Source organism: Bombina bombina, chromosome 2, assembly GCF_027579735.1.
Source record: "Bombina bombina isolate aBomBom1 chromosome 2, aBomBom1.pri, whole genome shotgun sequence".
NCBI lineage: Eukaryota > Metazoa > Chordata > Amphibia > Anura > Bombinatoridae > Bombina > Bombina bombina.
Window position 1 is genome coordinate 1,153,965,147 of NC_069500.1, and position 14,746 is coordinate 1,153,979,892.

The following is a 14,746-nucleotide window of genomic DNA, read 5'->3' on the forward strand; positions in this document are numbered from 1 at the left end:
TTTTGTTGAAAAGCAACAATGTATGCTTAGTAGCTGGCCCATTTCTGGAGCACTATATGCAACAGTTTTGCAAGAATGTTATCCATTTGCAATAGCAATATATTGCAGCACTATTTCCTGCCATGTAGTGCTTCAGGTGGCTATCTAGGTATCTCTTCAACACGAAATACCATGGGAACGAAGAAAATTTTATAATAGAAGTAAATTGGAAACATTTTTTTAAAATGGTAACAAGATAGTAGGTAAAGTAATACTAATGGTAAGTACCTATAGGTGCCAAATATTTCTGTAATCAACAAGCACCTGTTAGGGGGGGCAATATAGCACTAAGGAGAATAAGTTCTAAATGTTCTTATTGTACATACTTTCACTTGTTGTGTGTATTTTGTATTATACCACAGAGATATTGTTTGGTAATAGGACCATATGCAGGATCAGTTTATTACAGGTTGGTATTTGTAATAAAAGTAATGAATACATCAGTAGCATGACAATAATGACAGATGTTTTAAAGACAGAAGCAAGATCTTGTTTGTATCTAACGGCTTGATATTATGCAAACCAAGTACAATGTTTCATATCTAGATACATGACTCTCAGAGGTATTATTCACACACCTATGCTATATATTGATATCGAGAGAGTTCAAGCAGACAGAATCTATTACATTGAGCAGCTATGCTAAAGTTAACTGTGCAAGCAAGGACTTTATAATTACAGATAGAGCATTAGCTAGATAGCTTTAATCTCATAACCTGACATTCCACATATTAACAGGTCCTCTTGTTACAGCATTATTTTTTAATTTATTAATAGTCGACTACAAAAGATATTCAGCCAGATCACAAGTTTTGCATTATGACTGGCTCGCTAATAACTTGCAAGTTATTTTCACCGCTCACCTTTAATAGCGCTGCTATTACAGCTTTGCAAAAAACGGCTTGTGCGGGTAAAATAAAAAAAATAAATTATCAAAAATAAAAACGAATTACTCCTAATCTAATAGCCCTATCAAAATAATCCCCCCCCCAAAATAAAAAACCCTAGCCTATACTACACTGCCAATGGCCCTTAAAAGGGCCTTTTGCGGGGCATTGCCCCAAAGAAATCAGCTCTTTTACAAACAACCCCCCAACAGTAAAACCCACCACCCACACAACCAAACCCCCCAAAAAATAATATCTAAATAAACCTAAGCTCCCCATTGCCATGAAAAGGGCATTTAGATGGGCATTGCCCTGAAAAGGGCATTTAGCTCTTTTAAATTGCCCAAAAACCTAATCTAAAAATAAAATCCACCCAATAAACCCTTAAAAAACACTAACCCCCAACAATCCATTTACAATTTTTGAAGACCGGACATCCATCCTCATCCAGGCAGCAGAATTCTTCATCCAAGCGGGCAGAAGTCCTCCTTGAAGCCGGCAGAAGTCTTGGCTGATAGAATTCTTGGCTTCTTCTTGGCTGATAGAATTGAAGGGATGCCATCTTGGATGACGTAATTTAAAGGAACCTTCATTCAGTCATTGGCCATGGACAGAAGAGGATGCCCGGGGTCGGATGTGTTGAAGATGGACCCGCTCCGCGTCGGATGGATGAAGATAGAAGATGCCGTCTGGATGAAGACTTCTGCCCGTCTGGAGGAACACTTCTGCCAGGTTGGATGAAGACTTCTGCCCGTCTGGAGGACCACTTCTGCCCAGTTGGGTGAAGACGTCTCCCGGTAAGGTGATCTTCAAGTGTTTAGTGTTAGGTTTTTTTAAGGGGGGATTGGGTGGGTTTTAGAGTAGGGTTGGTTGTGTGGGTGGTGGGTTTTAATGTTGGGGGTGGCTTTGTAATTTTTTTTTACAGGTAAAAGAGCTGATTACTTTGGGGCAATGCCCCGCAAAAGACCCTTTTAAGGGCTATTTGTAATTTAGTGTAGGGTAGGGCTTTTTTTATTTTGGGGGGCTTTTTTATTTTGTTAGGGGGATTAGAGTAGGTGTAATTATTTTAAAAATCTTGTAATTTCTTTATTATTTTCTGAAATTTAGTGTTTGTTTTTTTCGTACTTTAGATAATTTTATTTAATTGTAATTAATTGTATTTAATTTAGGTAATTAATTTAATTATAGGGTAGTGTTAGGTGTAATTGTAACTTAGGTTAGGTTTTATTTTACAGGTAAATGTGTCTTTATTTTAACTAGGTAGTTATTAAACAGTTAATAACTATTTAATAACTATTGTACCTAGTTAAAATAAATACAAAGTTGCCTGTAAAATAAAAATAAACCCTAAGCTAGATACAATGTAACTATTAGTTATATTGTAGCTAGCTTAGGGTTTATTTTATAGGTAAGTATTTAGTTTTAAATAGGTATTATTTAGTTTATTGTAGTAATTTTATTTAGATTTATTTTAATTATATTTAAGTTAGGGGGTGTTAGGGTTAGGGTTAGACTTAGGTTTAGGGTTTAATAACTTTATTATAGTGGCGGCGACGTTGGGGGCGGCAGATTAGGGGGTTAATAAATAAAAAATAGGTGTCGGCGATGTTGGGGGCGGCAGATTAGGGGTTCATAAGTATAATGTAGATGGCGGTAGTGTCCGGAGCGGTAGATTAGGGGTTAATAATATACTGCAGGTGGCGGCGATGTCGGGGGCAGCAGATTAGGTGTTAATAAGTGTAATATTAGGGGTGTTTAGACTCGGGGTTCATGTTAGGGTGTTAGGTATAGACATAAAATGTGTTTCCCCATAGGAATCAATGGGGCTGCGTTAGGAGCTTTACGCTGCTTTTTTGCAGGTGTTAGGTTTATTTTCAGCCATCTCTCCCCCATTGATTCCTATGGGGAAATCGTGCACAAGCACGTTTTACCAGCTCACTGCAAACGTAAGCAGCGCTGGTATAGAGGTGAGATGTGGAGCTAAATTTTGCTCTACGCACACTTTTTTGCTGCTAACGCCGGGTTTGTAAAAACCCGTAATACCACTGCTGTCTGCAAGTGAGCGGTGAGCATAAACTGCTCGTTAGCACCGCACAGCCTCTAACGCAAAATTTGTAATCTAAGCGAGTATGTTTTATTTAGATTTATTTAAATTATATTTAAGTTAGGGGATGTTAGGATTAGGGTTACGTTAGGGTTAGGTTTAGGGGTTAATACGTTTATTATAGCGGTGGAGTGGGCGGATGGCAGATTAGGGTTTAATAATATTTAAATAGTGTTTGTGATGCGGGAGGGCGGCGGCTTAGGGGTTAATAATTTTTTTATAGCTGCAACGACGTCGGGGAGCGGCGGAATAGGGGTTAATAATTTTTTTAAGTAGCGGAGCAGCAGATTAGGGGTTAATAATTGTATTTTGTTATTTACGATGCGGGAGGGCCTCAGTTTAGGGGTTAATAGGTAGTTTATGGGTGTTAGTGTACTTTGTGACAGTTTAGTTATGAGTTTTATGTTACAGCTTTGTAACATAAAACTCATAACTACTGACTTTAGATGGCAGTACGGATCTTGTCGCTATAGGGTGTACCTCCCAGGAAAAACTCGTAATACCGACGCTATGAAAGTCCCATTTAAAAAAAACTTTTTTAAAAGTGCGGTACTGACGTTGCGTGACAGCCAACAAGGTGTGCAGTACAGCTATACCTACAAGACTTGTAATACCGGTGTTAGGGAAAAAGCAGCGTTATACTCATAACACCAAATTCATAATCTATCTGATTGTTTGTATCTGACTGCTTGATATTATACAAACCAAGTACAATTTTTTATATCTAGATACATGATTCTCAGAGGTGTTATTCACACACCTATACTAAATATTATTATCTAGAGATTTTAAGCAGACAGAATCTATTACACTGAACAGCTGTGCTAAAGTTGACTGTGCAAGCAAGGACTTTAAATTTACAGATAGAGTATTAGCTAGATAGCTTTAATCTCATAATCTGACATTCCACACATTAACAGGTCCTCTTGTTACAGCATTATTTCTGAATTTATTAATAGCCGACTACAAAAGATAATGTTTGTATCTGACTGCTTGATATTATACAAACCAAGTATAATGTTTCACAGATAGATACATGATTCTCAGAGGTATTATTCACACATTTATGCTATATATTGATATCTAGAGAGTTTAAGTGTTTTTAAACGTGTATGATTGAATAGTTAAACCAATAAAGATAAAGTATGAATGGTTAAAAATCGTTCCTGTATTATTCAGTGAGAATTTTTCCTAAATAATTGCAGGGGTAAAGCACTCTTTTTTTATTACAGACTTTGTAACTCATTTATCTATTTTTTTTTTTTTAAAAATGGTAAATTCTGTCTGAATCACTAAAGATTTTTTGGGGGATTTCATATCCCTTTAATCTGCAGCTTTATAAATAGAGCTACAAATATTGTTTTAATTAGAAAAAAAAAAAAGCTGCCAGACGAATTTGTTATCAAAGTAGGTGCTGTAAACACCATTCATAGTATACATTAAAAAGTTGCATCAAGTATGGTGCATCAAAAGCAAAATAAAAAGGTTAACAAACTAGCATTTCACAAATGACTTTCAACTACTGTACAATGTTAAACGTTTTAAGGAAAGGAGTCCGCTAAACTACATAAATATAAGTTTAATGTACTTATTTTCATTTCAGCAGTTGTTTACTCAGGTAATTGTGTATTTTACTGCATCAAAATTGCACAGTGTACTTACAAATAAAGAACTCTATTTATGCAGTTTTCCCACACAATGAATTCGGCTTGAATTATTGATTTTTTTTCCTCTCTATCCAGATCCCCTGTAATGGCTGGTGGTTTATTTGCTGTTAATCGAAAGTGGTTTTGGGAACTTGGTGGCTATGATCCTGGTCTAGAAATCTGGGGAGGAGAGCAGTATGAAATATCCTTTAAGGTAAGTAAAGAACGATTTTCAGAGTAATTATTGTATCCATGCTCTTTTGTAAATGGCATGCAATTAGAAACAGACAAAAACATACAGAATCAAAATCATTCTGTAGGACAATTATCTGCTTAGAAAAGCTATGCACAATACTCACAATTTACAATAGAAATATAAAACAAAGAAACAATTCATAATCCTAAGTAAGAAAATAAATCAAGGTCAAGAGGTTCTATATTATACCTTATTTAAAGTGGTTTAGATAAGCCTTGTTCCTGCAACCCTTAGCATTTGTGGTTCAAATGAAGTGGCAAATATCAACATTAGCAATATATAACGTTATGTCAGAGTTTGGTATAGATTTTTAATGTAATAAATGTATTTCATGTTGTGATTAAGCTGTACACAACATTGTAATATTTGCTGTGGGTATTTGCTTTTTAATTCTATTACATCTATTTAGTTTTTATTTTGTGTATCATTGCTTTGGGACAATATAATTTAACATTGTATTATGTTTATTGTCTAAGTAGGTGTCATTATTATGTTTTATTTATATAATTACGTACCCTGTTTGAATTTGAACCACAAATTCTGCATATTGTGCTTTAATTTGTTGTATTTATTCATCTCTATATAACATGCTATAATAGGAATCAATATTGACTTTATCTACAAAACTTTTATAGGGATCCTTTGACCACCTTTTATTTTGTTCTTAATTATGAATTTGTGAGGACACATTTGTGGTTGTATATCTCATATATATTCATACATACACATTGCAATACTTACTAAACAGTATACTCTTCCCAAATAACTTAGACTTCCAACCTGGGACATCATATGATGTTTAAGGAACATTATACCCAAAATCTTTCTTTTGTGATTCAGATAAATCATACAATTTTAAACAACTTTCCAATTTACTTATATTATCTAATTTGCTTCATTCTCTTTGTATCCTGTGTTGAATGAGTAGTAATGCACTACTAGGAGCAAGTTGAAAGCCAATGACAAGATGCATATATGTGCTGCCACCAATCATCAGCTTCTGAGTCTACCTAGCTATACTTTTAAACCAAGGAAACAAACGCCTAGATTACGAGTTTTGTCGGTAAAGACCCGCGGTGCTAACGAGCCTTTTTTTCCAGCGCTCCCTTAAGACAATGCTGGTCTTTAGAGTTGTCTGAATGGCTGCGTTAGCCTCAGAAAAGGGAGCGTTGAGACAAATTTAGCTCCACTTCAACTCTCAATACCAGCGTTGCCTACGGTAGCGGTAAGCTGGAAAAAAGTGCTCATGCACGATTTCCCCATAGGAAACAACGGGGCTGAGCTGGCTGTAAAAAAACCTAACACCTGCAAAAAAGCAGCGTTCAGCTTCTAACGCAGCCCCATTGTTTCCTATGGGAATATACTTTCTAAGTCTACACCTAACACCCTAACATGAACCCTGAGTCTAAACACCCCTAATCTTACACTTATTAACCCCTAATCTGCTGCCCCGCTATCGCTGACACCTGCATTATACTATTAACCCTTAATCTTCCGCTCCGGACACCGCCGCAAACTGCATTATAGCTATGAACCCCTAATCTGCTGTCCCTAACATCGCCAACACCTACATTATATTTATTAACCCCTAATCTGTCCCCCCAACATCGACGCCACATACCTACAATTATTAACCCCTAATCTGCCGACCGGACATCGCCGCCACTATAATAAATGTATTAACCCCTAAACCGCCGCCCCCGCTATCTTACTATAATGAAAAAAAGTATTCCTATTTAAAAATTAATACTTACCTATAAAATAAACCCTAATATATCTACAATATAACTAATAGTTACATTGTAGCTATTTTAGGATTTATATTTATTTTACAGGCAACTTTGTATTTATTTTAACTACGTACAATAGCTATTAAATAGTTAATAACTATTTAATAGCTACCTAGTTAAAATAATTACAAAATTGCCTGTAAAATAAATCCTAACCTAAATTACAATTACACCTAACACTACACTATCAATAAATTAATTAAAAAAATTAACTACAATTATGTAAACTAAAATACAATTAAATAAACTAAACTATAATACAAAAAAACCCCCACTAAATTACAGAAAATAAAAAAATTACAAGAAGTTGAAACTAATTACACCTAATCTAAGCCCCCTAATAAAATAAAAAAGGCCCCCAAAATAATAAAATGCCCTACGCTATCCTAAATTACAAAGTAATCAGCTCTTTTACCAGCCCTTAAAAGGGCTTTTTGTGGGGCATTGCCCCAAAGTAAACAGTTCTTTTACCTGTAAATTAAAATACAATACCCCCCCAACATTACAACCCACCACCCACATACCCCTACTCTAAAACCCACCCAAACCCCCCTTAAAAAAACCTAACACTACCCCATTGAAGATATCCCTACCTTGAGTCATCTTCACTCAGTCAAGCCGAATTCTTCATCCAAGCGGGGCAGAAGAGGTCCTCCATCCGGTTGAAGTCTTCATCCAAGCGGGGCAGAAGAGGTCTTCCATCTGATTGAAGTGTTCATCCAAGCGACATCTTCTATCTTCATCCATCCGGAGCGGAGCGGCAGCATCCTGAAGACCTCCAACGCGGAACATCCATCCTGGTCGACGAATGACGTTTCCTTTAAATGACGTCATCCAAGATGGCGTCCCTCGAATTCCGATTGGCTGCTAGGATTCTACCAGCCAATCGGAATTAAGGTAGGAAAAATCTGATTGGCTGATTCAATCAGCCAATCAGATTGAATTTCAATCCGATTGGCTGATCCAATCAGCCAATAAGATTGACCTCGCATTCTATTGGCTGTTCCGATCAGCCAATAGAATGCGAGGTCAATCCGATTGGCTGATTGAATCAGCCAATCAGATTTTTCCTACCTTAATTCTAATCGGCTGATAGAATCCTAGCAGCCAATCGGAATTTGAGGGACGCCATCTTGGATGACATCATTTAAAGGAACCGTCATTCGTCGACCAGGATGGATGTTCTGCGTCGGAGGTCTTCAGGATGCTGCCGCTCCGCTCCGGATGGATGAAGATAGAAGATGTCGCTTGGATGAACACTTCAGTCGGATGGAAGACCTCTTCCGCCCTGCTTGGATGAAGACTTCAACCGGATGGAGGACCTCTTCTGCCCTGCTTGGATGAAGAATTCGGCTCAGCTGAGTGAAGACGACTCAAGGTAGGGAGATCTTCAATGGGGTAGTGTTAGTTTTCTTTAAGGGGGTTTGGGTGGGTTTTAGAGTAGGGGTATGTGGGTGGTGGGTTGTAATGTTGGGGGGGTATTGTATTTTAATTTACAGGTAAAAGAGCTGATTACTTTGGGGCAACGCCCCGCAAAAAGCCCTGGTAAAAGAGCTGAATACTTTGTAATTTAGGATATTGTAGGGCATTTTATTATTTTGGGGGCTTTTTTATTTTATTAGGGGGCTTAGATTAGGTGTAGTTAGTTTAAACTTCTTGTAATTTTTTTTATTTTCTGTAATTTAGTGTTTGTTTTTTTGTATTATAGTTTAGTTTATTTAATTGTATTTTAGTTTAGATAATTGTAATTAATTTATTTAATTCATGTATTGATAGTGTAGTGTTAGGTGTAATTGTAACTTAGGTTAGGATTTATTTTAAAGGTAATTTTGTTATTATTTTAACTAGGTAGCTATTAAATAGTTATTAACTATTTAAAAGCTATTGTACCTAGTTAAAATAAATACAAATATACCTGTAAAATAAATATAAATCCTAAAATAGCTACAATGTAACTATTAGTTATATTGTAGCTATATTAGGGTTTATTTTATAGGTAAGTATTTAGTTTTAAATAGGAATAAATTTTTTCATTCTAGTAAATTTTTTTCATTTAATTTAAATTATATTTAAGTTAGGGGGCTGTTAGGGTTAGACTTAGGTTTAGGGGTTAATAACTTTATTATAGTAGCGGCGACGTTGGGGTCGGGAGATTAGGGGTTAATAATTGAAGGTAGGTGGTGGCGATGTTAGGGAGGGCAGATTAGGGGTTAATACAATTTATTATAGTGTTTGCGAGGCGGGAGTGCGGCGGTTTAGGGGTTAATACATTTATTATAGTGGCGGCGATGTCTGGTCGGCAGATTAGGGGTTAATAAGTGTAGGTAGGTGGCGGCGAGGTTGGGGGCAGCAGATTAGGGGTTAATAAATATAATATAGGTGTCGGCGATGTTAGGGTCAGCAGATTAGGGGTTTATAGGGATAATGTAGGTGGCGGCGATGTCCGGTCAGAAGATTAGGGGTTAAAAATTTATATTATAGGGTTTGCTATGTGGGGGGGCCTCGGTTTAGGGGTTCCTAAGTAGTTTATGGGTGTTAGTGTACATTGTAGCACTGTAGTTAAGAGCTTTATGTTCCGGCATTAGCCCATAAAACTCTTAACTACTGACTTTTTTTTGCGGTTGGAGTCTTGTCGGTAGAGGCTCTACTGCTCACTTCTTCCAAGACTCGTAATACCAGCGTTAGGCAAATCCCATTGAAAAGATAGGATACGCAATTGACGTAAGGGGATTTGCGGTAGCCTCGAGTCGCGGAAAGAAAGTGAGCGGTAGACCCTTTCCTGCCTGACTCGTAATACCAGCGTTAGATAAAAAGCAGCGTTAGAACCCCTTAATGCTGCTTTTTAAGGCTAACGCAGAACTCGTAATCTAGGCGAAAGAGTACAAAACAAATTAGATAATAGAAATAAATGGGAAAGTTATTTTAAATTGCATGCTTTAACTGAATCAAGAAAGAAAACAATTGGGTTTCATGTCCTTCAAGGAGAATAAAGAGTGAAATGGGATTGGAAATAGGCAGTGTCCCTTAAAGGGATTCTAAACATTAATTTTATTCCATGCCACTCCCTCTAGTTATGGGTGCTTTCATTTTGGAATCTAGGTTACACTGCTGTATCTACAGTAGAGTTGCTGCACATGTGTAAACACATCAGCACTGGAATGCAGTGACAGATAGATTTTAACTAACAGACATATTTTATTTTTGTCTTGTGTTGAGCTACATTAATGCACTGATGGGATATTCTTTTTTTGATCGTTATGGCAGCACCCATAACTAGAGGGAGGCAAAGAATTACCACAATACTATACTTATAAAATGTATTTAGTGTTTAATGTCCTTTAAATACCAGTTCTCCTGTTACATCTAAAATACCATATATTATTTACATACTTGAGTTTCTTAATAGCTGTGATTGAGCCACTGATTAATTAAAGCAGAAATAGTTTTCTCTATAGACTTTTATCTTGATTTGCCCTGTTTTTAAAATACATGATATAGAAAAAATATAAGAGAATATGAATAAAATTTGATAGCCAAGGTCCAAAAGGAAAAAAAAAATAGTTAGTCACAAGACGGCAGACTATAAAACAAGTTCGCAATGCATAAAGCGTACAACTGTGATACTACAGTTTGTTGCAACTTTATAGGTGAGATCAAGCAACCGAGATTGCAAATAACGTTCACACATCTTACAAGTTAAACTGAAATGGGTATTATTTAATTTTAACTTTGAATATAATTGTTAAAATACACTTGTAAAACAATTCTAGTAAAAGCTAATACTGTTTTAGCAGCAAATGTATGTATGCTATGGTGGTCCCATGCACCAACATTCAAACTCAATGCCTGCTCAGAAAGCAAATAGGTGCAATTATCAAGTCAATGGTTGCTTAAAGGGACATTAAACACTAAATAAATGCTAGATAAAAGATTAGTCTTAGAATAACATGTAGATATATTTTTAAAGTTTCATTAGCTGTTTAAATATTTTTAAAGTTTCATTAGCTGTTTACATATTGACAAAATAAGTGTAAAGTTTTAGGGGGATATTTATCAAGCCGTCAACCGCAAATACGCCGGAATTCCGCAGCGTAATTGTTGCAAGCTTGATCCGACCTAGTTATCAAAGCCTACAGACCAGCAAATGTTGAAATCTGTGATGTAACATACGATCCGTCGGTCTAAATCCAACGCAGATCGATGCATACATCATTACAGTTGTTCCGAATACATATTCGGCTCTATTTGACAATTTTTCAAAGTTAAAAAGCTATTCCGACCCAGCGTACCTGGTTTTCAATCCGTCACCCTGGAGGCCGCGGATGCCATAGGAATCAATTTAAGTCTGAAAGCAGCGAAAGCTTATGTTCAATGTTGCCAGATATCCCATTGATTTATATGGTAGAAAACATGTAGCGTTTACACATAACACCCTAACATAATCCCAGAGTCTAAACACCCCTAATCTGCCGCCCCGATATCGCCGGCACCTAAATAAAATTTATTAACCCCTATCCCGCCACTCCCTGACCCCACCACCACTAAATAAACTTATTAACCCCTAAACCTCTGGCCTCCCACATCACTACCACCAACTAAACCTATTAACCCCTAAACCGTCAGCCCCCCACATCGCCATAAACTATATTATGCTATTAACCCCTAAACCTAACAACCCGCTAACTTTAAATTAAAATTACAACATCCCTATCTTAAAATTAATTTAAACATACCTGTACAATTAAAATAAACTATTTTTAAACTATTACTTAACCTACCCTAACTATTATACTACAATTAAATTAAACTACCAATTAAATTAACTAAATTACATATTTAAAAACCCTAACCCTACTCTAATTAAATATACTATTAAACCTTTTTAAAAATTACTAAAATACAAAAAATAAAAAACACTAAATTACAGGAAAAAAAAACACATAATCAAAAAGAAAGAATTACACCTAATCTAACAGCCCTATCAAAATAAAAAAGTCCTCCCCAAAATAAAAAACCCTAGTCTACAATAAACTACCAATGGCCCTTAAAAGGGCCTTTTGTGGAGCATTGCCCCAAAGAAATCAGCTATTTTACCTGTAAAAAAAATAAAATCCACCAAAAAAAACCTTAAAAAAACGAACACTAACCCCCGATGATCCACTTACAGTTATTGAAGTCCCGCTTGAAGGATCCATCTAGCCGGCAAGAAGTCTTCATCCAGACGGCCTCTTCCATCTTCATCCAGCTGGCGAAGTCTTCATCCAGATGGCATCTTCTATCTTCATTCATCTGATGTGGAGCGGGTCCATCCTGAAGACATCTGGCGCGGAGCTCCTCTTCAATATGGTCGCCGCCGTAAACCGGAGCTTGAATGCAAGTGACGTCATCCAAGATGGTGTCCCTTGCATTCCTATTGGCTGAAAGGTTTCAATTAGCCAATAGGATTAGAGCTGCTAAAATCCTATTGGCTGATTGGAACAGCCAATAGGATGAGAGCTGTTCAAATCCTATTGGCTGATTGGAACAGCCAATAGATAAAAGAGCTGATTTCTTTGGGGCAATGCCCCACAAAAGGCCCTTTTAAGGGCCATTGGTGGTTTATTGTAGGCTAAGGTTTTTTTTATTTTGGGGGGCTTTTTTATTTTGATCGGGCTGTTAGATTAGTTGTAATTCTTTTTTATTTTTGATAATGTTTTTTTTCCCCTAATTTAGTGTTTTTTATTTTTTGTAATTTAGCGTTTATTTTTTTTGTAATTTAGTCATTTTAAATAAGGTTTAATAGTATATTTAATTAATTTGAGTAGGGTTAGGGTTTTTTAATATGTAATTTAGTTAATGTAATTGGTAGTTTAATTTATTTGTAGTATAATAGTTATGGTAGGCTAATTAATAGTTTAAAAATAGTTTATTTTAATTCTACAGGTAATTTTAAATTTATTTTTAGATAGAGATGTCGTAATTTTAATTTAAAGATAGCGGGTTGTTAGGTTTAGGAGTTTATAGCTTAATTTATTTTATGGGGATTTGGGGGGCTGGTTTAGGGGTTAATAGGTTTAGTTGGTGGTAGTGATGTGGGAGGCCAGAGGTTTAGGGGTTAATAAGTTTATTTAGTGGCGGCAGGGTCCGGGAGCACCGGGATAGGGATTAATCTGTTTATTTAGTGGCGGCAGGGTCCTGGAGCACCGGGATAGGGATTAATCTGTTTATTTAGTGGCGGCAGGGTCCAGGAGTGGCAGGATAGGGGTTTATAACTTTATTTAGGTTGCGGCCGGGTCAGGGAGCGGCGGGAAAGGGGTTAAACATTTTAGTATAGCGATGGCTTTTAGTGACAGGGTATAAATAAAGTTGCCAAAAAGCCAAATAGATGCGGGATCGATGACTGTTAGTTAACAACTGTCCGATGCTCATCGCCCCCTACTTGGTGCGTGTCTTTTTTCTGGCTTTTTTGATGGCTTTTTTTTATAAATATGGAGAGCGTATTCAAGTCCACGGCTACAATGTTAGGCGATGTTAGGCGAGCGTATTGGTGCCGGCAAATGCAGCATAGTTGAGGCTTTGATAAATATCCCCCTTTGTGTCTATAAATCAATGGGTGCTGCCATGTTGTAACTTAGATTAACTTCTCTGCTGTGGCCAATTAGGGACCATTTCTAACAGATACTGAAAAGCTCACAATTTCAGAATAGCATTACAGGAAAGAGGGATAAATTAAATAAAGTATATTGCCGATTTTTTTTTAATATATATATATATATATATATATATACAGTTTGTCATGTTTTATTACCATCTCAAGGAAGTACATGATACATTTATGGATTTGACTCTTTGGCAAGTCTTGAGTGAGGACATGGCTAGTTTTAGATATATTTTTCCTGTGAGAGAGGCAAGAATTAACCAAAGATTGGATGTTATAAGTAATGAAGGTTTTGCATCAGTTATAACCCCAAGGCTATGGGCACCAATGGTTGAAGTAATGACAGTGTTGTCATCATTAATCAAGTTTCCATCTTCAATACATCTTATTTAAAGCATATACTATTAGCCTGAATTTTTCAGCTGATTGAATTCTAAATGGTTCACTTGTATAAATCACCTCTTCAGTTCCTGACATTTTTATGATCCTTACTTATATTTTCCAATTTCCAATTTTATTGTAATCTGTCAATAGGAAGATCATAAATGGAATTCTGTGATCTTCTTTTTGTGATTAAACCATGGCAACAACATATTGCACATAATCATATACTAAAATGTTCTGGCTTTTGTTTCAGTAACAGTTTCTTTCATGGCAAATATAACACCATGGAGCCCAAATCACATACTCTTCTTCTAATTATAGTGTACTGACCCCATTGTTGTTATCTATAGTCATTTTGTTTTGTTTTGTCAATACTGCATATGACATATGTAATATAAGAAACAGGTTAAAAATTCCTTACTTAAATAATTATTGTAAAATATTTTATAAATAAAATGTATGGCTATAGTTTAAGGATGCAATTTCCAATTTTAAAAAAAAATAAATTTTCAAACTTTACTACAATTAGCATATAAGTCCAAATATAGATCTCTAATTCAGGTCTTTATGATAGAAATCTCTCTGCTCAAATGAGATTATAGAACATCCTCCAGTACTGCAAGATCCCTCACAAGATTCTAAAAAAGCAAATTTTACTTGGCTTTTTCAAAGAGTGCTCCATTCATTTCTGGATATAAAGGAGAGACAATCCCAGTGCAATGGCATATTAGTTTAGACTTCAGATTTTGACCTTTAAGTTGTATTACATTTAAAAATTTAAATTTAATTTGTATTTGCTTGGAACTAAGACTTTATATCAGTCCCTGGTGCTCTCCTATTAACTTCACTCTCCCCTGTTAATTTCTGTATCCCAGAGAGCCTCTCTACTATCTATGGATCTCTCATCTCTCTTGAACTTTCAGGCTTCGCCCTTTACCTTAGAGTATCAGTGAGTTCAGCCTCTGTGAAGTCTGTACTATAATTTATCTCCAAGCAGGAGAAT

At 36.1% G+C, this 14,746-nt stretch overlaps 1 protein-coding gene across 1 annotated transcript in view; it reads left to right on the forward strand.

The window, feature by feature from the left end:
• Positions 1-14,746, forward strand: part of GALNTL6 (polypeptide N-acetylgalactosaminyltransferase like 6) — a 1,706,608-nt gene that overhangs the window by 1,454,212 nt on the left and 237,650 nt on the right. Inside the window, 1 exon segment of the mRNA XM_053700241.1 lies at positions 4,773-4,890. Within this exon segment, the coding sequence (XP_053556216.1) occupies positions 4,773-4,890 (118 nt within the window).